The following is a 21,801-nucleotide window of genomic DNA, read 5'->3' on the forward strand; positions in this document are numbered from 1 at the left end:
ATTCATCTGACTGAAGAGGATGCCGGTCACACCACAAAAAAGCCATCAGAATCACAATCAAAATAAGTTGCCAACTGGCTAGCATCCTCTTCTTTAAGCGTTTCTATTTCATCTTGAACTTCAGTGGCAACATCTGCTGGTCCCTCTCCAGAATTTTCACACACTAAGACCATAAAAAAGTAAAGAAAATGTATCAAGAGATGTTTATGTAAACAAGACATTCCTTTAATTTGAAATGACTCATTTGTCTTTATGAATTGAAATTGTATGTTCTCATATTCCACATATCTTCATCATTATCAGCTTCTTACAATTTGCCAGTCCCTTGTAGCCACCATCACCACTTATGGGACTTAAATACAGATGGTTGACAAAGGAAAAACAAGATCTCTTTTGCAAGGGAGATAAAAAGAAAAAAATCAAAGTCAGACATTTTTATTTCTTGTGTGTATGTGCTATCTGTATCTTTCTCCGTGAGGTACTTTGTACTTTGTTTGATAAGTGCTATACAAATAAAGTTTATTAATATTATTATTATTTATATAACAAAAGAATTTAGCATCAGAGACCGTCAAAGACATCACTAAATAGATTTTAAAGATGAAAGTTTATATTATATAATTTGGTCTTAAAGACATGGTGGCGAAGAGCAAAACAAAAATTCCATAGTCTCTGTGTAAAACTGGGTTGAGATCTGGTGACTATAGAGGCTGTAGAATTTTGTCACACTAATTAAACAATTCAGTGAGCCCTGGTGCATGAGAGCATCATTTGATAGGCCTATGTTTCTCCCTTCAGTAAATTAATTTGCATCCAAGAACCGATAATGTTGCACTTCCCCGTAGCTGAAGAAAAAATCTGTTTCATATCTGTGGTACAATCCGGATGACTTGCAGCAATAACACGAAAGATGCCTGTTGGTCTTTGTAATCGTAATACAGCGAATTATATTTGGACCGATTTGGACTAGCGACAGAAAGAACTACAACACCACAGGAGTAAAAAAACATTCTTCAATGTGCATTAGAGGTAGCGTTACATGGACGTTGGAAAATAAATACCCGTTTAAAATTATTTAAGACCTACAACACAGACTTTACGAATTTAAGACTTTTAAGGCCTTAAATTTTGCAGAAACCCTGCAGGACGTCTTCCTGACAGGTGTGGTTATCAGAGCAGCTCCTTTAATCTGGAGTGACAGAAAGTGACCTATAGTACATCTCTCTCTGTTTGTGTCTCTGTAGCTGTCAGTAGACCGTATGGCGACCGAATGTGGATGGAGTTGGTCTCTTGGCCGGATAGAAAAATAAAAAGTCATGCTCTGCACATAAAATCTGAGCAAAATTATGGATTTTCTGTCTTGATTTATGTGTTCAGGGCAGCCCAAGAATTAAAAAATAAACTTGTAAATGGCTTTTAAAGTGATCATGTACCTGAAAACTTAAAAATAAATGCAAATGAGAAATGACAATTGAAAGTAGATGGCTCTATCCTCCTAGTCATCACAAGACAATATCATAGTCAAATTTCCCAATCTGTATTGACTGACCATTATGTGATCAACATTGTTGTTCCGGCAAAGGTAATCTATAACTCACCTGAAGGTCATAAATACTGAGGATCTCTGCAGGGCCTCTGCTCTCTTGGCCTTCTGCCTGTACAGGGCAATTGTTTGTGGTGTGTATCTCTCAAGTCCGCAGTAGAATTGGTTGCATAGGTTCAACATTTGTAAAGCGATGAACTCAGCAAACACCTGCAAACACATAAATGTATGCAGATTAATGGTTTCCAACTTGGGCGTTAACAGAAAAACATAATGAATCACTTACTTGTTTTAAGCAGGATGGCTGACTATATGGCAAAAAGAATATAGTTTTTACCTGAGAAATGGACTACTGTATTGACAAGAAAAGAAAATGCAGGGTCATCCTGCAAATTTCTTTAACCTAACTTAGGTTTTGCTGCATCATAATGAAAGATTATGTAGCTACAAATTGAGTTAGCCAATCAAATATATTTTAAACTAGACTAATTGTATAATATTTCATCATTTAGCTTCTATCTGAAGCAACATTCCCACACCAACACAGACCCTTGTGTTTTTTCTCAACAGTGCCATTTTTGGTTTGAACAGGGTTGAGACAGAATTTCAGTCAGGTACTAAATATTTTAAGAACCATAAAGTCATAGAGTCATTAGCGACTGTGTGAGACGCACCGGGTGAGTCTCCATGAGACGCTCTGGGGCGTCCCGTACAGACTACGTTCGTTATGGCAATCCTTACGCTTTGTCACGCTGTCTGAAAGCGTCAGTTATGACACATTGAGATGAGACCGTGTTGTCTCGTCATAAGTTTATAACAGCCTTTAACAGAGCCTACAGTGAAAAGTGTTTACACTTAATGCTGTAGTAGTTCTACAGTTTTCTCGACAGCGGGACTAATGCACCCCCCCTACATCTCAAGTCAGGGCTAAAATATCTTATTTCATGTTAAAATGTCATCCACTGTGAAATGTTGCTGGCTCCAGTTCTAGCAATGTAGTATTTTTTATATCCTCAGTAAGATTAGCAAGCCAGCAACTGGCGCAGAAATATGCAAATTGTAAATTTTGTTAATTTATATAAAGGCAGAGATTGACTGTCACCACAGTAACGTTATAGGACTGAAGTAATGTTAACTAAGTGTGAGAAGGGTACATGATGCTCTCTTTATATCGTATGTAACTTGTGTTGCAATACTTCGTTTGTGAGGCTTAGATAAGAGGAATTTGTGTTGACACAAACACATACCATACCTGGTGATTCAATCATCCACACCCAATCACAAGCACACACATGCATATCACTAATAACACGGACACACAGACACACCACTCTGGGTGCGATTACCTCTATAAATGTTCAGGCTGCATAGGAAGAGATCATCTGCTTACTGCTTCAGAGTAGACTCGTTGGTGTGAAGAGTCTCCAGATATATATCTGCAATTGCTGTTGTTTTGGTAATAAAGGTCTCGACACTTAAGGCACTGTCCCATCTGATCTCTTCTCATCAACGGACCCGGTGAAGTCGGCGTACTTCAACATAAGTTACAGCAGTTCAGTTCAAAGTGAACCTTAACGTTAACTTACCTCATTTTGTTAGCCAGCTAACTTCAAGTAACGTTAACGTTAGCCTTTCTTTTAAAATTACTGCGCCTTAAAACAGAACTTTTTCACTTACCAGACCAAAGCGCATGTAACAAGGAGCAGCCCCAGGTGAAAAATCATAAGTGTTGACTACTGTCTGGAAAGGTTTCGGCCACTGGTGATATGTTACCACTAGCATAACGGGAATGCGGCAAACTGACTCCACATTCTGCCTCCGGTCATCCCAGTGTAAGGTTATAAAATAAAGTCACAGAACATAAAAAAACACTTTCACAGCACTGCAAAGAAAGCTGGGTTCTCTCGCACTTTGTAAATTAGTTATTAATTAACGGTTTTTCAATCAACATTGTGCAATGGGGTTGCCGTTTGGTGGGCGTGTCAGAGCCAATCAGCTGCAACACATTTGTAAACACAGCAGTGGTTAAAATTGCAGTAAAAATCTGCGTGCTTGCAGGCACAACTGTGTGTTCAAGGCACTACCGTTTCCATTTAAAAATATATGTTTTGTTACATTTTGTCCGCTGAATTCAGCCTAGATCCATTTCTTCTTCTTTTTCGTTTTATGGCAGATTGCAACCATGACTTTTGAAGGTGCATACCGCCACCTACTGTATCGGAGTATGTAGCATGAACTATATTCGTTGGGACCCTAGACATATGGTTGGGACACATTTCTGCTGCGCCCTCAAGTCACCTACAGTCTTCCAACATCCTGTGCTTCTCACCAGTACACTGATCGGACCATGCTGGCTGGCCTGGATTACAACCACCGTGTCCACAGACCAGCCAGGAGAAAAGCTGATGACACAGTTCAGTATGTTGCATTATGAGTACTCTTGTGCATTTTACTCAATACATTTATAAGTGATGAGTCAAAATATTAAACAGTATGAGGAATACAGATGGTGCTGAGTTATTGTTTGCATTTTATATGGAAATAGTTTAATTACTCTATAAGAGAACAATGTCAGGTGTTAGAAACTTTTCACTAAGCTGATCCTCCTTTCTGTATTATCAGGTACAGAAAAGGTGTACAACAAAAAGTCCAGGAAGTGGAGCTTGTACTCATTGAAGGTGGAGAAGGACTACAGTAACATCGCAGACCTCCAGAGTGCCATCCTCCTCATCCTCCGGTTGTCTACTACTGAGGAGATGCCTAGAAGCAGAACCAGGAGACCTGATGATCCCCGTCAACATGGGGTTCAGTCAGGTGTCCCTGCCCCAACTATGTTGCTAGATACAGCAAAATATAAAACAAAAAGTAATATGGTGGATTTGAAATGTGGTAATCATGTCAGAGAGGTGACTGTGATATATTATATCATCTCCACAGCAGCGATACGATGCTACGAGTAAAGTCTGAACTGTCTTCATAATCAGTCAAGATACATCTGGACGCACCTTGTCTCTTCCTGTATATACTTATTTTTATTGATGTTTTAAAAATTATCTATTTGTGATAGGTTTTAGTGGGGGGTGTGTGTATATAATCAAGTGTTATACCACATTTGGATCTCATTATTTCAGACATAACACACAAATGTAATTGCTTGATTATGCTGCAAAGAAAAGGCATTTATCATTTTCAATTTATTTAAAAGAAAGAATTGACAATATTATCCAGAACAGGGTAAAATATCTTTGTATTTTCTCTACCCTCCTGGGCATAAAAAGAAAACAATGTACAGGTATTCATTCACACAGTGGAGGGAATTATTTTTGTAGCAGTTGGTGACATTACCTCTTACACCCTGCTAGGATTAAACCTCTGTATTGTCCTGGTGGATCAGGATAACAGTTGCATATCTTCCAGAAACAGCAACTTAGTATCACAACTCTGTGACCAAGTGCTCCACATTGCCACACTACAAACTGTCTGTATGCTGCCTGACTGAACTGTCTGTTACTCTGTCCTGGGTCTGGAAGGTCAGCCTTGTGTGGTGCATGGAAATACTGAAGTCTGGATGTTGGCCACAGTCCTCAGATACTGGCCTGTAAAGGAATATATAGTTGTTAGAACCCCAAATTGGAAAGATCGGTGTAATAGGACAGAACATTCATCAACATGATCAGATATTTTTATTGAACAGGGCCTTGTTGTTCTCTAACAGGACTTCTGTGTCCACATTACACACCGGGTCAGTGTACATGACACAGACGAGCCGATGGCTGAAGCAAAGCTGTAGTTAGTTGTAATCAGTAAACAATAATAAAAAAAGTAATAACAATAGTGGATTACATTTATAAAGCACTTTATTTTTGACAGTCAAAGGGCTTTGGGAGTACACTGGGAGATAATATTAAAATATATATGTGTATATATATATATATATGCCGTTGTTGGAGTCTGAAGCTCGACGCAGCTCCTAGAATATGTGCTGCTTAGCTTGCACCTCATCCTCCCCGTCCTGCCCCCAGCAGCCCTCCCTCCTCTGCTTCGCCTCGACCCCGAGCCTGTCCCGGTTTGTGCTTGGCTCTGGGGTGCAGTCCTCAGAGACAATAATGCTGTCACCAACACGAAATACACGTTCGTGTAGTGTAACTGATGGAAACGGGAAAATGTGTATCATCCTGTTTTTAGCTTTGCCCAATGTTACCGCAGCTGTTAGCACAGCTACCTGTTGCTAACAGTTAGCTAGCCAGCTCGTTACTGATTAAAACTCTGTCTTTTTAAACCTATCCAATAATAACATGCTAGCTTGATAGTGAGTACTAACAGCCGGGTTAGTTGTTTATTTTCATAATGATAAAGTTAGATGTTTTCTTACCTCTGATGTGAGCCGCTGCTCTCTGCTCGTCACACTGTCCTCGTCCTCCTGCGGTGTCGGAAACGCGCGTTAACGGGTTTTGGGGGCGTGGCTTTGGAAGGAGCCCAGAAGGGAGGGGCTGGGAGTTTCTCTGTTGGATACTTTCAAAATCCAGCAGTTTCTTGCTAGTTTCTCAAACTTACCTACTCTGCCTTTAAACCCAGTCTCTACCAACGTATTTGAAGCCTTCTGTCGCTGCTTAATGAATGACCGCCGCTATTAAAATGTAACACTATTGTTAATGATTATCAATAAACTACAGTGACACTCAACGCATGGCTGTCTCTCTCCTCATTCGTCAAATGACGAGCGAATGTGAGAGCGTGAAGTGACGATGAAAGTTAGCAGATGAAAAGATCAACATGAAATTGTCAGGTTACAGCTCTGTCCTCTACTGTACATCTCGATAGTTAAATTTAGAAAAGGACAGTGTTTTACCACGGAGGAGCTGAGGTTAGTAACGTTAAAGCAAATTAGGGATGCAAACTAATGTTAGTCATTTTAAGATAATGAAGAGATTCTTTTGGATTTTGGTGTGCAAATGAAATGCTTGTAAAATAATTGCGCCTGCCTCGACTTCTCCCTTTACTCACTCACACTTTTACCTCTGGTCTCTCATTGCAAACACACCGGCTTTCCCTGCTTCTCCCTGTCTGCGCCCCTGAGTTTATCCATAAGCAGTAGGTTATGTTTTATAAAGTCACCGAAAAGACTTTGTGTGTTTTTCCCCACTGGTGATCCATTTTTCATGTCAGCAGCATGCCACCTTATTAATTATGTAGCTTATCAATGTCATTGTTGACATCGTCCAATGCCAATTTTGTAGACATCACTCTACCCTAATTTGAATACATTGATTTACTCTGCAAGTAATTTTGTGACTGCATTTCCTTTTGTGCGTTTCTTTAAGTTGTGATAGGTTTCAAATTTCATTCATAATGGTCTTAAATTTGAACAGGTGAAACCTGCAGAAACCCTGACATTGTTCCATTATCTCGTCTACCTGACTTAACAATTTGCATAGTGTGCGACTTCTTATTTTAAACAATCTTTATTTGCTTATGATTCCAAAAAACTCCACACTTAAAGCTCCCTTTCATATTAAGTAAAGGTGAGTGAGTTTTCATTAGTATTTGAGTCTAGCACAATAGTTTTTTTTTTTTCAGAGTATAAGTGGTGCACAATTATATTTATTGTGTAAAACATTAGTGGAATTTAATGTTAATAGGCATCAGTGTAATTTAGTGTGCAGAAATAAAATGTTTTTTTTAAAAAAGGTATTGTATTTAAGTTAAGGTTTACTCAAAAATATTAAACCACTTTGTTACGGCCCTGAGGCCATGTGTGTCTGCCCAGGTGTACTGCTGCTTGTCTGTCCTCTGCAGGTCCTGCTCCCCCCCCAGACACACACACACAAACCATGTGCTGGGGTTTACTCTCTCGGTGGAGGGAGGGTGGTAATTATTCTTGAATTAATTTACCCTTTATGGCAATTTGTTTTCTATGACCTACCTTTTAAGTTTGCTGGTGTGTTGTCTCAACTGTAACATAAACTTAACATCTTTGTGTTTGGGAAGTTTCTGTTGCACCTTTTTTGAGAATCCTTTGGTTAATTAAAATTGTAACTAAACTCCCAACTGTACTGATAAATCAGTCTCCTTGCTTCCTTCGACCTGAAATGACTATTGTCACTAACGTCCTCCTCCCCTGGACCTTCCATTGGAGGTTTGTAACAACTTCTACAAAAGTTTGAGGTAATCAGTTTCCACAAATATATTGAGTATTCTCAACTTATTTGGGTTTACAGTGTAGGCTATTCTGAGGATGAATTTGAGTTTAAGTCTGAAAGCTTGGGGGGGGGGAATCTGCAACTTCTCTTCCCAGAAGGCAGCAGGGTGAACAGGCTGTGGGGCGGTTGGGTACTGTCCTTTAGTATCCTTGAGGCTCTGTGTAGGCACCTCACTGATGCTCGGGAGATGGGTACCAATGTTCTTCTGAGAAGTTTTAATCACCCGCTGCAGAGCCCTCTGGTCCTGCCATGCCCATTTAGTGATGTTTTCATTTAGGATGTTTTGTATTGCTCCTCTGTAAAAGCTGACAAGAACTTGGCACAGGAATTTGGCCTTCTAAAGATTCCTCAGTTATTTCTGAGCTTTCTTCACCAGCGTGGAGATGTGAGATGACCGTGTCCAGTTCTCTGTAATGCCGATTCCCAGAACTTGAAACTGTTCACCTGCTCCACCTCTGGACCACTGATGTAGACAGAATTGTCTTCATCTTGTTTTTTTCCGAATAAAAACTTTATATGTGAAGATAAAAAATCATATTATAAATCACTATTGTTGCTCTTTATATTCTTGCAGAAGCAAATTAAATTTTTTGAATTTGCTTCTGCAAGAATGATTTCCTGTTTGTAGCCTATAGTGTAGGCTTGTGTACTAGGCTACCATTTTATAGGCCTAAGTAACGGTATAGATGATTTATTTTATAGCCTGTTACCCCATCCTAATATAGCCTAAATGTAGGCGCAACCATCTGTTATGTTGTATATGTTTAGCTTATGGGGACTCCAAACTTTAATTTAGTTGTATAATTAATTACCTTAATATTTAAGGTAGGCTACATTCCCATCTCCTAAAATGTTTGCACATTTTACTTTGATAGGACTGCATTTTGTCAGATTTCTGTGAACTGCAACATGCAAACAAACTAAATTTGTTCAATAGTTTCCTTTACTTCCCCTCTCACTCAGATCTTCACTATTATTGAAGGTAAAGTTAGTTCAGCTGCATCAACCCCTCAAGCAGTTGGTCATTGGCTATTATCGCCCAACACGGCCACATTACCTTGTCCTATAAAGTATTATTTAAATCCCAAGACAAATCACCTCATATGTTACAGTAACTTCTGAGGTGTTAGTTGCTGCTCCCTGCTGACTGCTGTTACATTGACTCAAGTGTAAGCCTAACTTACTCAAGTACAAATTTGAACTACGTGTACATTATTTTATCTCCATTTCAAACTATTGTATACTTACCCAACTACATTTAGGCTACTTCATTGCTTTACTAGTTACTTCACAGATGAATATTTTACATACAAAACAGAAATTATGGTCTGTTGTAATGTTAGACTACCCAAAAGTAACTACACCATATACCACAATAACATGGTGTAGTCTATTAATAATCACAAGATATGTTAATGAATAGTATTTAAAAAAAATTAAGCCTACTTTTAGGCCTACTTAGGCTACCTTAAGAACTTCGATCTAAAAGTAGGCCTACATACAGTACTTTTACTTAAATGACATTCATTTTAATGGAGTATTTTTATACTGCAGTATTGCTACTGCATGTTCATGTAACGTTAGCCCTATAAGCAGGGCAAACTCAGTTCCACTAATATAATATATAAAATGGTTTCAAAGCAATAATCTCGCTAAACTTTGAGTGACAAAGTCGTTGAAAATGAATCACATCCAGTCTTACCTAAAGTCAAACTAGTAAATAAATTGTGGTTGAAAAAAAATTATGAGCCTGCAGACACTGCTATGTTGAGTTACAGTATGTCAGACAGTGTTTTTGTACTAAAATCCATTATTTTACTTTGATCCATATTCAGAAGGAAGTTAATTGGTATCAAATGATACCAAAGCTAATTAAACAACCCTTACCACCATTCCCTATTTAATAGTTTTTCTGTCATGACAATTAAGCCCACAGGACCACCACTGTCAAAAGTTACAACAGGAGAGGAAAACACAACATTCTCTATCTGAAATTGTGACTCCATAAGTTGATATACAGTTTCATATTTATTAAAATGGGACGGATTTACAGTTTGTGCAGCCCATCCGCATTGGCCTTGATTAGGAAAGCAACAAACAAGTACAAATGCAGTATATACATACCAGTATACAGCACATATAAAATACAATAGCATTTCTTTTCACACAACTGTAATGTATTTTTTTTTATTATTTAAAGTCATGGGTAGGAGGCCTTTTAAGCAAGCTACACTTGAACTGTTCAGACAGAAAGATGCTGTGCATAAGCTGTGAATTTGTCTACAGTATCTACAATATTCAGACCCCCATGTTAGAAAAATAGTCCCATGTTTGCACAAAGTTCCCCCACAGAACTGGGTTGCAATTACAGACGGCTAGCATAAACAGCACAGGCACCAGAGAAACAAGCAAAAACCATGTGTTGTGTTTGTGTCAATGGTAAATGAGTTAAAAATAAACCAGTGAGGAGACACACTGTTCTAAAGAAAAGGACTGTAAAGAAATTTAGTCCATAGAGGCTTGATTTTGGGAACACTGACTGATTTTCTCTTTTTCTGAACTTGTTTGGATGAATATCTTGTACAGAGTTGGTAGTGTGTAAGGTTTAAGGATCCATTTTCACATCTTTTGACCCTACAGAGATGTCAACCTTCTACATTGCTTTTATTTTAAATCACTGTAAATCTGAATAGGCATCTCCAATGGGAGATAGTGGCACATCTCTAGGACCAGTGAAAACATGGAGGAACACAATAATTTATAACGAGTGTATTCTGTGTTAAGCGGATTTACATAACTGTGTTTAGTTTTTGTTAGGGTTTTCTCTCATTCCACCGTTATGAAATTCCTGCATCTTCTGTCACCTCAGATAACATCATTTGTCAAACTGAAATAGTTAGACATAAAGCACTTTTTAGCAAACCATCACCTCGGGAAGATTTAAGAATATGTCCCTGATTTTGACTGTTGACAATTTAGCTACAAAAACACATTATGCACCTGCCATTAGGTGTTGTCAGTTTGGGAGAAACATTTATGGAGGTCCAAGCTGCACTTTATTGTTATTCGACATATACATGACATTTGATAAGCACTAAAGGACAAAGCAGTGCTCTGTGATGGCAAACCTGTAAATAATTTTAGGGCTTCAGTATGATAAAATATGGCTGACTTCAGTTTCTGTCCATTTTTGAGAGGAGTGTCACAATGAAAAGGTTAAAGCCATAACTGGGATGCAGTTATGAAAGCTGAGATATATCAAGCCACATGTTGTTCTTCAGAGCTGTGGATGATATAGGCTTTGTTTTCTCAGAATTTCCAAACATTAAAAAAAGGTTTAGGGGTTATGTGCGGCACAATATCATGCATTATGAGACGACTATTTTCTTTGACAGTCACTTATAACATTAGTTAGGAATTCTGCACACATTCATACTCAACCCCATCTACTGTTTAATCTGAAGGTTTCGTGCTAATAATGCTGCACAAGGTCACAGTAGGCCTGATGCAACAGTAGAAGCAATGAGTTTGTACAATTTCATAACTCTTAGGAAAATATTTTAATAGCACATTTCAATTCACCATCAAGACCAGGGTATGTGTTAATTGGTGGTGGTGTGGTAGGAAAAAAAATGGGAGAAAGAGAGATGGAATAAAATCTAATAGGTCTGGAGGATTTGTTCCAAACAGCTTAATGTAGTTTTTTCTCCATTATTATTAATAATGTTATTCTACATTTAGTAGAATGACAGTAAAGAATACCATGATGTCATTTTACACATTACTACCATCCTGTGGTCAAATACGGTCTTACAGCTTCAATTAAAATGGACACTACATGTTTCGCATTACAATATGTAAGCGGTTTTGTGTTGCCAAACAAACAAAACTGATCTATGAAGGCATGTGGGAAGTGCAGATCTCCCTTGATTTATTTCATTTGTTAATCAAAACCAGTGGATGAAGCTTGATTTCACATGATTTGATGACACTCATACATATATGCCACTGAGCCATAAAATTTGCTGTCATGTTTCACAATGCGTCTCCTGAGATATTCTCAGTTAAGATGATTTGATTTGTGCAAGTTGATGCAGTTTGAGTATTGAATACTCAGTTACACTTACGGATAAATAGTGGAGCAATGTAAGAATTTATGTAGTTTTATACAAGGTCCCTAACCTTGATTACACAACATTCAAAATTGAAAGGGTTTGGATTGCTGCTGACAAGTCACTGACTGAAATACTGAGTACAATATCCAGTGTGCTTACAGCTGAGGGGGAAATAAAGCAGTGAAACCAGATCTCAGAAAGTAAAAGTCAGACATAAATCAGTCAATCAGTACTGATGAGTCTTTGTAGTATTTCACATTAAAACCCAACACTGCAATGTGCAGGTCAGGACAATATTAATACAATACCCATATGAGGTGATTAGATCAGAACCGTGAGTGGCAATACTGTGCATGCTTCAGAAATATTTGCAACAGGTTTCAAATATTGTGAGTTAAAGCAGTTTCTCAAATTCAGATTTAAAACTGTTCAAGCAAAGACAATGACCGGCACAGCACTGAACCCACAGATAAGCAAAGGAGTTTGTCTTTAATTCATTCTCTTTTTAAATGGATTAAAGGGTCTTCTATAAAAACTTGCAGTCTGTAAGTGTGGTATAGTTGTGACATAGGAATAAATAGATGAAATCATCGGTTTCTCCCTTGCTCTCACACACATACAGTTTTCTTTGTGTTTCTCATCAACTCCATAGCAGATTCTACTATGGCAATGGCTGTTCTGTGCTTATTGTTATCCCCAGAGTCCTCTGCATGTCCTGCTTTAGTTTGGTGCCTCTGATCACATGGTAGTTTGAAGGGTCAAGTCTCACGTATGGTTACTGCTATTAGTTAACTGTCTCTTTGTGGGAGAGTCTCTTACTCTCTGGGCGACACAGTGAGTGTGGACAGGCACTCCACCTGGTAGACACACCACGTCGGGCTCACTGAAGGTGTTGTGGCACAGGTGGCATCCTTTCTTTTCAGACACAAAGATTGGCTTCTTCCGCTCTTTCAGCTGTGGAGAAATTAAAGTAGACTTTCAATGACTTAAAGCAGTAATGAGCACAAAGACGACAAACTACGGATGTTAAATTTCCATGAGAAAATGGAATAATTAAATGGGTATTTTATTTAAAAGAGTGTATGCTAACTCCTCAGCACATGTTAATACTAACAATATTTGTTTTTCTCTTTTTAGAATTTTAGAAGTACAGATTGACAGGGAGGCTCCAATTCGCTAGTGTTATTTATTTTGTCCTTGGAGCCACTGGTCCAACAACCTTTCGCTGTAGACAGAATATATGTTACTTTTTACGGACATAATAGTGTAAATGACTTGCTCCCTAACTTGCTTTTTCTAGTTATTAAATAAATTTGACAAGACTTGCATCAAAGACATTCAAAAATTTGATTTAAAAATTATACAAGCAGATCTCACTCAACGGGATAATTTGCCAATTCAAATCTCTGGTAGAATTTCAACCATTAAGAGGAATAACCATAAAAGAATTACTGAATTCACAACAGTTCAAATTTGGCAGTCTTACAAATTTTGCATTTTAGAAAATGTTCTCAGGGTTCAGTTGAGGGCTGCAACTAAAGATATAGTATTATCATTTAATCTGATTTACTGCTTACATGTTTGATAACTAAAATGTATTCAAATGTTTTGTTTTATTCTACCAACTGTCCAAAACCCAAATACATTCAGTGTACTATCACATATGACAAAAGCATCAAATCCCCTCATCTGAGAAGCTGTAACCAGCAAATGTTTGCCATGGAAAAATTACTAAAACCATGACCCAAAAATAAATAAATAGTAGCGAATTTATTTAATCGATGATCGACTAATCAATTTAAAAAATAATCTTTACAGCTCTACCTCAGTTGTTAATTTCTTTAACTGGTTACTCAGGACTGCTTCATTTGAGAGGTATTGAGGGAAATCTACATAATACCATTAACGAATGCAGTCTTGTGCTTTAATAACAAACTTGGTGACAATCAAAAAAAGGTAATCAATGATGCCGTCGTACCCAAGCCTGTAAAACAACACATTAAACAAGTACAACAGTAACAGGAAGAGGTATTATTTAACACATTTTTTTATTATGTTTTCTCACCCTGTCATGCAGCAGTTGAAGGTTTTCAGAATGGGCTAGCCCCAGAGCGATCTGGGAAGTACGGCAGGCGTGCATATTGGCCCTGATAGCTCGACCCAGAAAGGGCCGCAGCAGCTGCAGTGACCAGCCTTCAGGGAGCATGCGCAGGACACGGACTGCATCGAACACCTCACCGTGCCGATTTAGGAGGTCCACTGCCGCCATCTCCAGGACTCCACTGTTACCTCCTGTTGCTGTCTGGTTCCCATCCAGATACACCCCCAAGAGCAGGTGAAAAAGCTGCTGCCGATAAGCAGAATCCCTACAAGACGAGGCCCACATACAGAAGGCCTCGGCAGATGGGAAGTCTGCAAGCTTGTGCACCAATATGTGCAGTGCTTTATCATGCTCCTCCAGTTTCCCATGTAGTGTTGCACGCTCTAGCAGCAGTTGTTCACAGTTCTCCATCTTACCTAAACAGAGCAGAAGGACATTAAAAATTAAGGCTTAATATCCCACCCTGCTTTCAAGGATTTTTCAGTCCCATCTACACCCAGTGCATTCATGGTGCTTCAATCTGTGTCAATTCTAAGATGATACAGTTACCAATTTTACTACAACATCAATAAAACCAAATAACTATCATTTCAAAAAGATGTTTAAATTGATGCAAGACTGACAATAACATTTACACAAAAATATAAAGATCCATCTTAAAAATTAAACATTCAAGTACAGTGGCATGTTCAGGCTCATGTCTCACCTAAAAGACACTGTACACGGTATAGGTTGGACTCCCTGAGCAAGGCTTGGAGCTTCGCTCGAGCTCTGGTGAGCTGGTCCTCATCTGTTGGCGACTCTGACAGCAATGACAAGACCCTCTCCAGGTATAACACAGCCAGGTGTGTGTGGAACCTCTCTTTCTGCATTCACAATCATGGGAAAAAAAACAATCACAATTCAATAAACTTTTCCATCAGGAAGGCAGCTAAATCCTCCAAAACAGTTATATTAAAAAGACTGTTTACATTGATAGGAATATTCAGATATTAACTTGACTGAATACTCTGAATAAGAAATGTCTTAAGGGTGATTAAAGATAACATCTCAACTGTACAACAAAAAATATAAATAAACACCGTGTTTGAGGTTGGACACCAAAAGAAAAGGATCACTGTAACCCACTATAGAAGGGATGTCTTTGGTTCCACTTTCGTAACAGCTACTGACATGCCCATGAACAGATCAGACAGGATTGTAGGACCAAGTCAAGGGACAGTGCTAACCATCGAGTCAGTGTGTCTCATGTGACCAACTTCATATTTAGAAAGTGGTAAATAGTGAGACTGCAGCAGTCTATGTAGATTCAGTACTTTGGAGAAGTGATACTGCAGGGAAATTCCTCTAATGAAGTTTGCCACCCTGTAGGAAGGTCAGTGTTAGGATCAGCTACACCACTGCGGCTTTTTGTGTATTGCTCAAGGGACACTTCAGCAGAGCCAACACTTGTCGACACTAAGAACTGAACCAGGGTCTTCCAGTCCTCCCTCACCACAAAGCCACTCTATCACAATTGTCATCAACAGCTAAAAATTGTGTCATTTTAGTGTACCTGTGTCCTCCTCTCCAGCACCAGGTGTTCCAAGTAGAGAAGCAGCGCCTGGCTGTGCTTTCCCAGGTAAGTGATGACATCATTAGGGTTCAATTCTGAGTGATCTTTACTGGTAGGCCTCTTAGTAAAGATGTGGACACCTATCTATGAACGGAAAAGAAAGGCTAGGTTACCGTTTTAGCTCTTCCACTTAATGCAAAACATCAGAAAATTATGCAAATATTCAGGCACGAAGGAGAAAGCATGCAGAATATAAAATACGCTACAAGACAAACCACAGTGTCAAGAGAAAACACTGTACTTTATTAATCTATCTGCTTTTCTATTCAGGCACACACATTAAAAGGTCAGTACCTTCTCTTTATTCAATAAGGAAGTGAAGAAATGGCTTGTGAGCACTGGAAAGTGAAAGATCACACCTCTCCAGCCATATTGACGTCTAGAATTGTTTTTACCACTGTTTAATTACTCTTACAGTATGTGCTGTTGTCATGTGTGCATGTTTAAAAAAATTTTTTTATTTTTTTTGGGAGCCTTTTATCATCTGACCTGGGACTGCTAATGAGCCCTCTTGGCTAACTATGACCATTTCCCCCATGTTACTCAATGGATATTGTAATATTGCAATGGGCATTTAATTAAAATGTAGATCACTGCAACTAGCTTACATTATTGTTAAACCAATTTAAAAATCAACCTTATGTCAAGTTGACCAGCACTAATATTTTGACTGACAGCACAGTTACATGTATGAGGTCATGCAAAAAAGGTCCTGGTAACCTACAGTGGGATCCTTCTTCAGGGCCCAGTCTGCATACTTCCATACAAGGTCCAGATTGGAACAGCAGCAGAGAAAGTCCACAATGTACTCATAAAGGTCAGATCTTGTGGAGTCCTGCAGATCTCCATCTACCACACGTATCCATAACTGTAAAGGGGGAATATGTTAAATTCCTACACATTATTATACATCCAACCAATAATATGCAGATTTCAAGGCGTACACACCTGAAGTGCTGCTGAATCCTGACGATTATAATGATAGAGCAGTCCAAGTGCAAAATATCTAGGAGAGAGGGAGGGGGGACTGAATGAAGCAAAGCATCTCCCTCAAGATTGTATTTTTGAACAAAGTAAGTAAACTGTCTAAACAGGACACAGTATGTAAGCTTTACGTGGGTGGTTATTAACAGCAAGGGGCAAGGAAGAGTATTTTACCCAACAAAGCCCCATCTCAGTTTAAAAAATAAATAAATAAAAAATAGTATACACACTTGTGGTACTTCTCCAGCCATGGCACGCTGTCTGCTAGTAGGCAGGCGTTTTCTGAAGCTAGCAGGTCTAGAAGGCTGTCATGATCCTGCTCAGCATACAGCTTTAACAGCGCAGTGTCCACATCTTCTCTGCAGCCATTGGCCACCTCTGTGCTTCGTACCTGTGTGTGAGGATTCATATACAGTACTACAACTTGTGACAAGAAAAGTCCCCGCAAAAGTCTTGGTAAATAAATAAACTTTACTCCATTCACCTCTCCCAAATAAGTGATAAGGAATTTCTTGCATCGCAGCACTTTTTCCTGGTCACCCTGTGCCAGGTGGTTGAGATCTGCAAACTCATGCAGAGGAGGGTGGCAACGTGTGAATGAAGAGGAAGCTGGCAGCAGCAATGGGTAGAGCGATATCAGCTCCCGCACATCCAGCTGACCCTTCCTGCAAATATAAAAAGGTAGAGTCACAAACTACTAATGAGTGAGGCAGTCCACAATGAAGAGGCCTTTTTTGCAATTAAATTCGCAGATATACACACACACAAACTATATATATATATATATATATACATACACAGCAACATTTGTCCAGTAACCAGTAATAGGGGTTCCTGAAGTTTTAAGAAGCTGTATGTGTTCTGTGAAATTTTTTTGCCATGTAACAGAAGCTTCAGAATGATCAAACTCAGACTCTTACCTGAAGTGTTCTTTTGCTTCTAGAAACTGTAGTTGGCCAAACTGTATAAAACCTGCCTGCTGGAGGATTCTTTTGTGCAAGATCTGTAAATGCAGAAAGTGACAATATATAAGATTATTGTGGTATTTAGATAAAGATCTCAGATCTCACACATTATATTTTCGACATACTTCAGCCATAAAGTCAAAACAGCACACTGCTACCTGGAACTTGTCTTTGGGAATATTTTGCTGTGCTCCTTCTGTGAGGACAAGCGCCTCCTCCACTCTGTGACTGGCCAGCAAGTCCTGGATCTGTCTTTCCAGCGGCAGGGGTACCAGGACATACACTGCCTTTGTGGAAGCCAGAATGACCTTTCCTAAAAACACACAACACCCACAGGTCAGAACTTCAATGCTCTCAAACAGCCACATGGGTACACAGTGACATCACAAATTGCTTGTTTATTAACAACCAATAGACTTCCTTTTAATCCTATGTCTTACACAATATCCACAAAACCATCTGACAAGAGTTTCTAGCTTTATCAATAAAGTACTTGACAGTTAAAGACACATGATTTTACTCCACTATCTAATCTATGGGATGGACAAATTAAAGGTCAACTCTATCAAATTTACACATTAAAGTCTGTCTACAGAGCAGTTACAGAAGTAATACTAAGCTACATATCTGAAAGAAAATGGAAAAAAGTCTAAAGCCTTCTGTGACCGAACTGTCTGAGTTAAAGTTGCACAGTGAGTACTGCAGGCGCCACGTTTTGACAATGGATTAAAAAGGACGATAGCTCTGGTGCTCACGCTGCTGCACTGATTTGGATACCTGTTTGTTTTCTATGCTAAATTGGTGGCATACTCTTTTGCCAGAATATATGACTATTTTAGTCATGGGTTTCATACACTTTCTGTAATAAAACATCTAAAAGCAAAATTTAAGGGACCCTGGGACCAATTCTTTTAAATTGGCGGTCCGTGGTCTAATTTGTGTCCATTTAGGTGTCCTTGATGTGAAAAAGTTGGAGAACCACTAAAGTAGATAATCACTCCTTCTGATTTATTTTGGTAAATAGGCAGTTTGATTAGATGAGATATTGAATGTTCCAAATTAAAGCAACGCTTGAGGGTACCTTCAAAGTCTTGCATAATGTGTCCATCCCTGAATGAAAGGGTCTGTTTTAGCTGTTGGTCCAACATGCTGTGGATGGTGATGAAACTCTCATCCAAAGCCACCACGTACGGAAAACACACTGCAGCACCAATCACGCTCTCTGACCAGTTCACTGGAGCCCGCTGAGATACACCTTCTGCATTGGCAAACATTCCTGGAGGGGGATGTGGAGACAGTCTTGAAGATAAACAGGAATATGTCATGCAAACGTTCTCAAGTCAAGAAATACTCCTAAGGTTTCAAAAACATAAAGAAAACAGCAGATGCACACAGGCTGTGAAAATGATGGAGGTCAGCCTTGCAATTAATAGACTCATGATAAATACTGTACATTAAATCTAAAAGAAAAGCTAATTACAGAGTGATAAAATATGGAATACACATGAACCTGTTGTGTGTACACAATCAAAATAAACATAAAACCACCAATGCTTTTTCAGGTTTTCTGCAGTGTTCACCAAATTCAATTTAAGATTTTTAGTACCATATAAATCTAAGGCCTACAATTATTCATATACATGAATACATAAACAAGTACATGAATTTATTATTGATTATTTATATCACATTTTGTCAGTACTTCCCAGCTGTACATAATTATTCCAATATAATTACATTTATTAATTTACCATACGCGTTTATACAAAGCAACCTATAATTGCTATATATGTCAGAGGTCGCATGCTGTTGGAGCAACTAGGAGTTAAGCGTCTTGCTCAGGGACACATTGGTGGACGTGTCACAGTGGGGGGGGGTGAACCCAGGTCTCTCACACCGAAGGCATGCGTCTTACCCACTTCTCCATCACCACCACTCCAATCAATCGTGGATCCAGGTAAGTGGCAGAAAACTGATGGATGAATTGGCCAATTAAAAAATAATTAATGAGCTGATGAGCTTGTAGCTATGCAGCTAGCAGTAGTGGCAGCGTTTACTATAGGTCTGATGGTGCTGAAAGAAACTCACTCATAGTTTATAATGTCTCCCAACAGCCCACTACCACATACAGAAAAGTTACAACTAATGTTACTGTTTGTAAATTAAGAGGTAATTGACGGAACTGAATTAAATTCTTTTGAAAACTCATTCGCAGAGACCGTTTTTGTCCCAACTTACCCAGACCACCAGGTGCTGCCAAGAGAAACTCCTCCCTGCCGATCCTCTTCACAATGGGTCTCCTCTCCTCGCTGTTGTACGGGAAGAGGTCTTGGGAGGCTCCTGTGTTGTAGTTAAGAATCATGTACTGTGTAGCAAGGGCCAGGCACAAGAAGTAACCGTCGAGACTGACAGCACAGGGCTGCTCAGGAGTGGTCACCTCTTTGACCAGCTGCACTCTATCCTCATACACCATGTAAATCTGTACTGTCCGCCGCTTGGAGGATAGCACACCCATTTCTACACAGAACGGATCACCGTTCACTGGGTTCTCGTTAATGCAGAACGCCGTCACTCCTCTTATCTTGGCTCCACCTCCTGCCGCCGAGGGCACAGTCTCCAGTGTCACCATGTCAACGAGGAACACAATTCCATCGCAAAGCACTATCAGACGCTCCAAAGCGGAGGCAGCACGCAGCTCAGCAACAGGTTTCTTGAGGCCCATATATTTGTGCAGCAGCTTCTGAGCCGAGTAACTCAGTTTCCCTTTGGAGGAAGTGACCTCGTCCAGCAGAAAGTGGTGGATGAAGCAGTCATTGGTGCCCATGTACAAGTGCTTTCCACAACATTCAATGCACTCTATGTTGATGCGAGCCTTGTCGCCCATGAGGAGATCTCGCTCCACAGCGGGGACTAGCTCAAAAGCCTTCACACTCATCTCAGCCAAGGCATCTACACTAGATGATACAAAACAAACACACATCAACAAAACTGGAGACAAATTGAAGTAAATCAATGACAGTACAGTCCGAAATATTTTTTGTGATAAATTATTAATTCATTGATAATATAACAATTCATCAATAGGATATAGTGAGGTATGGGTGTGTCCCTCATTTACAACAAACTCTGGATATATTCTGATATATTCTGCATTTAGGCAATTCAGACTTTCTCTGGTTTCTGACAGATTTACCTCTGAATAATGACAAACATTTTCACAATTTTCTGACATGTCATAGCTCAAACAAACAACTGGCTAAAGACTTAATAGCACTCCAATATGTGGTTATTCTATCATGATCTTTTAGTTAAGTTGTTCCTGAAAATGTCTGCCAGTCATTACATCATGTTCTGACATATGAATATAAACTGTTTTGTGTGTTTGGCTTGCTTTTGGACAACATGAGCTAGCATAACGTTAACTTTCTCTTTCTAACTTCACGCTAACGTTGCTCGAGATAGCAAATGACATTAACGCTAGCTTGCTAAATTCATAGAGGCTGACGGCAGTAGCTAAACAAAGTTCACTGTTTAACACCGGCTCTGTGGAGATGGAATATTTTGTTCGTAAACTACAGTTAGATTAAGCATGTAGAGAAGTCGTGGTCGCTTTTTAAATTTTTATGTAGCTTCTGGACCAGATTGCTAAGCTAACGTAAGCTCATAGAGACTACACTCTAGTGATGCCAATGCTAGCAAGCTAATTGCCGCTAGGCTAAATTTTCAGTAAGTCTAAAGAAGGGCTTAATACGGCATTCAAATAAGATGTACTGTCACGTTACAAGAATCGTGTTCGAAGAAAAAGCCTATAGTTTCCAAACGCAGTGTTCCTTGAGATGATGCTCTGCGCACCGACTCCCTCCCTAGTTTCTCCTGGAGCTGTTGGTGTTAGCAAGCATACCTACCGCTGCAGGCAGCGCTCAGGACGGCAGGCCGGATCCCCACAGACAGTCTTACTACTCCAGAAACAGTGGCCACGACATGTATTTACAGTCAAACATTAATATAGCCATGTTGCTCGGGTCGGGACCGCACCGACAAGCGGAAAATATGGCTTGAATGGTTGCGTTAGGTCTGCCTTGTCCAGTACAAAACGCCGCCCATTTGCACTGAACTCGTACTGTTTGCAGGTGATTACAGGGGTGCGTTCAAGACTGTCTTGCAAGGAGGATAGAGACAAGATTTCTCAACACATTTAAAACTTGGCTAAAAATCATCCATGGCAAGTTTTTAAATCTTCAAATGACAAATTTGTTTACACTTTTTTCTTAGTTGCTT

At 39.3% G+C, this 21,801-nt stretch overlaps 2 protein-coding genes across 6 annotated transcripts in view; both read right to left on the reverse strand.

Annotated features, from left to right (window-relative positions):
• LOC123959082 (F-box/LRR-repeat protein 3-like) overlaps positions 1-3,250 on the reverse strand; it is a 14,444-nt gene extending 11,194 nt beyond the window's left edge. Inside the window, exons 1-2 of one of the 2 annotated variants that reach the window (XM_046032950.1) lie at positions 3,221-3,250; positions 1,599-1,753 (exon numbers count right to left, since the gene is read on the reverse strand). In XM_046032950.1, the coding sequence (XP_045888906.1) occupies positions 1,599-1,753; positions 3,221-3,235 (170 nt within the window). In that variant the 5' untranslated portion in view covers positions 3,236-3,250. Of the gene's footprint in view, positions 1-1,598; positions 1,754-2,889; positions 3,055-3,220 lie in introns of those variants that run through there. The other variant, XM_046032951.1, reaches the window with a different exon arrangement.
• Positions 3,251-9,752: 6,502 nt separating this feature from the next.
• On the reverse strand, positions 9,753-21,656 carry tgfbrap1 (transforming growth factor, beta receptor associated protein 1). 4 transcript variants are annotated; one of them, XM_046032794.1, is made up of 13 exons: positions 21,429-21,656; positions 19,762-20,472; positions 18,605-18,799; positions 17,679-17,836; positions 17,479-17,561; positions 17,043-17,223; positions 16,789-16,949; positions 16,523-16,580; positions 16,299-16,442; positions 15,515-15,658; positions 14,666-14,825; positions 13,924-14,375; positions 9,753-12,812 (listed from the first exon to the last, which is right to left on the reverse strand). In XM_046032794.1, exons 2-13 carry the CDS (start codon positions 20,456-20,458, stop codon positions 12,624-12,626), a joined length of 2,622 nt encoding a protein of 873 aa, XP_045888750.1. In that variant the 5' UTR covers positions 20,459-20,472; positions 21,429-21,656; the 3' UTR covers positions 9,753-12,623. The 4 variants fall into 4 exon arrangements, with proteins under 4 accessions (XP_045888750.1, XP_045888749.1, XP_045888751.1 ...); XM_046032793.1 differs by having other exon boundaries at positions 19,762-20,477; XM_046032795.1 differs by having other exon boundaries at positions 19,762-20,477; positions 21,425-21,656.
• Between the last annotated feature and the right edge of the window lie 145 nt (positions 21,657-21,801).

This window comes from Micropterus dolomieu, linkage group LG20, assembly GCF_021292245.1.
Source record: "Micropterus dolomieu isolate WLL.071019.BEF.003 ecotype Adirondacks linkage group LG20, ASM2129224v1, whole genome shotgun sequence".
NCBI lineage: Eukaryota > Metazoa > Chordata > Actinopteri > Centrarchiformes > Centrarchidae > Micropterus > Micropterus dolomieu.

Excerpts from the sequence above, each read along its gene's own strand:
- tgfbrap1 (XM_046032794.1), bottom strand. The coding sequence starts at position 20,458 with ATGAGTGTGAAGGCTTTTGAGCTAGTCCCCGCTGTGGAGCGAGATCTC. Across the intron at positions 17,837-18,604 it reads CATTATGCAAGACTTTGAAG|GAAAGGTCATTCTGGCTTCC; the intron begins GTACCCTCAAGC and ends GTGTGTTTTTAG. Across the intron at positions 17,562-17,678 it reads CCAAAGACAAGTTCCAGGTA|ATCTTGCACAAAAGAATCCT; the intron begins GCAGTGTGCTGT and ends CTGCATTTACAG.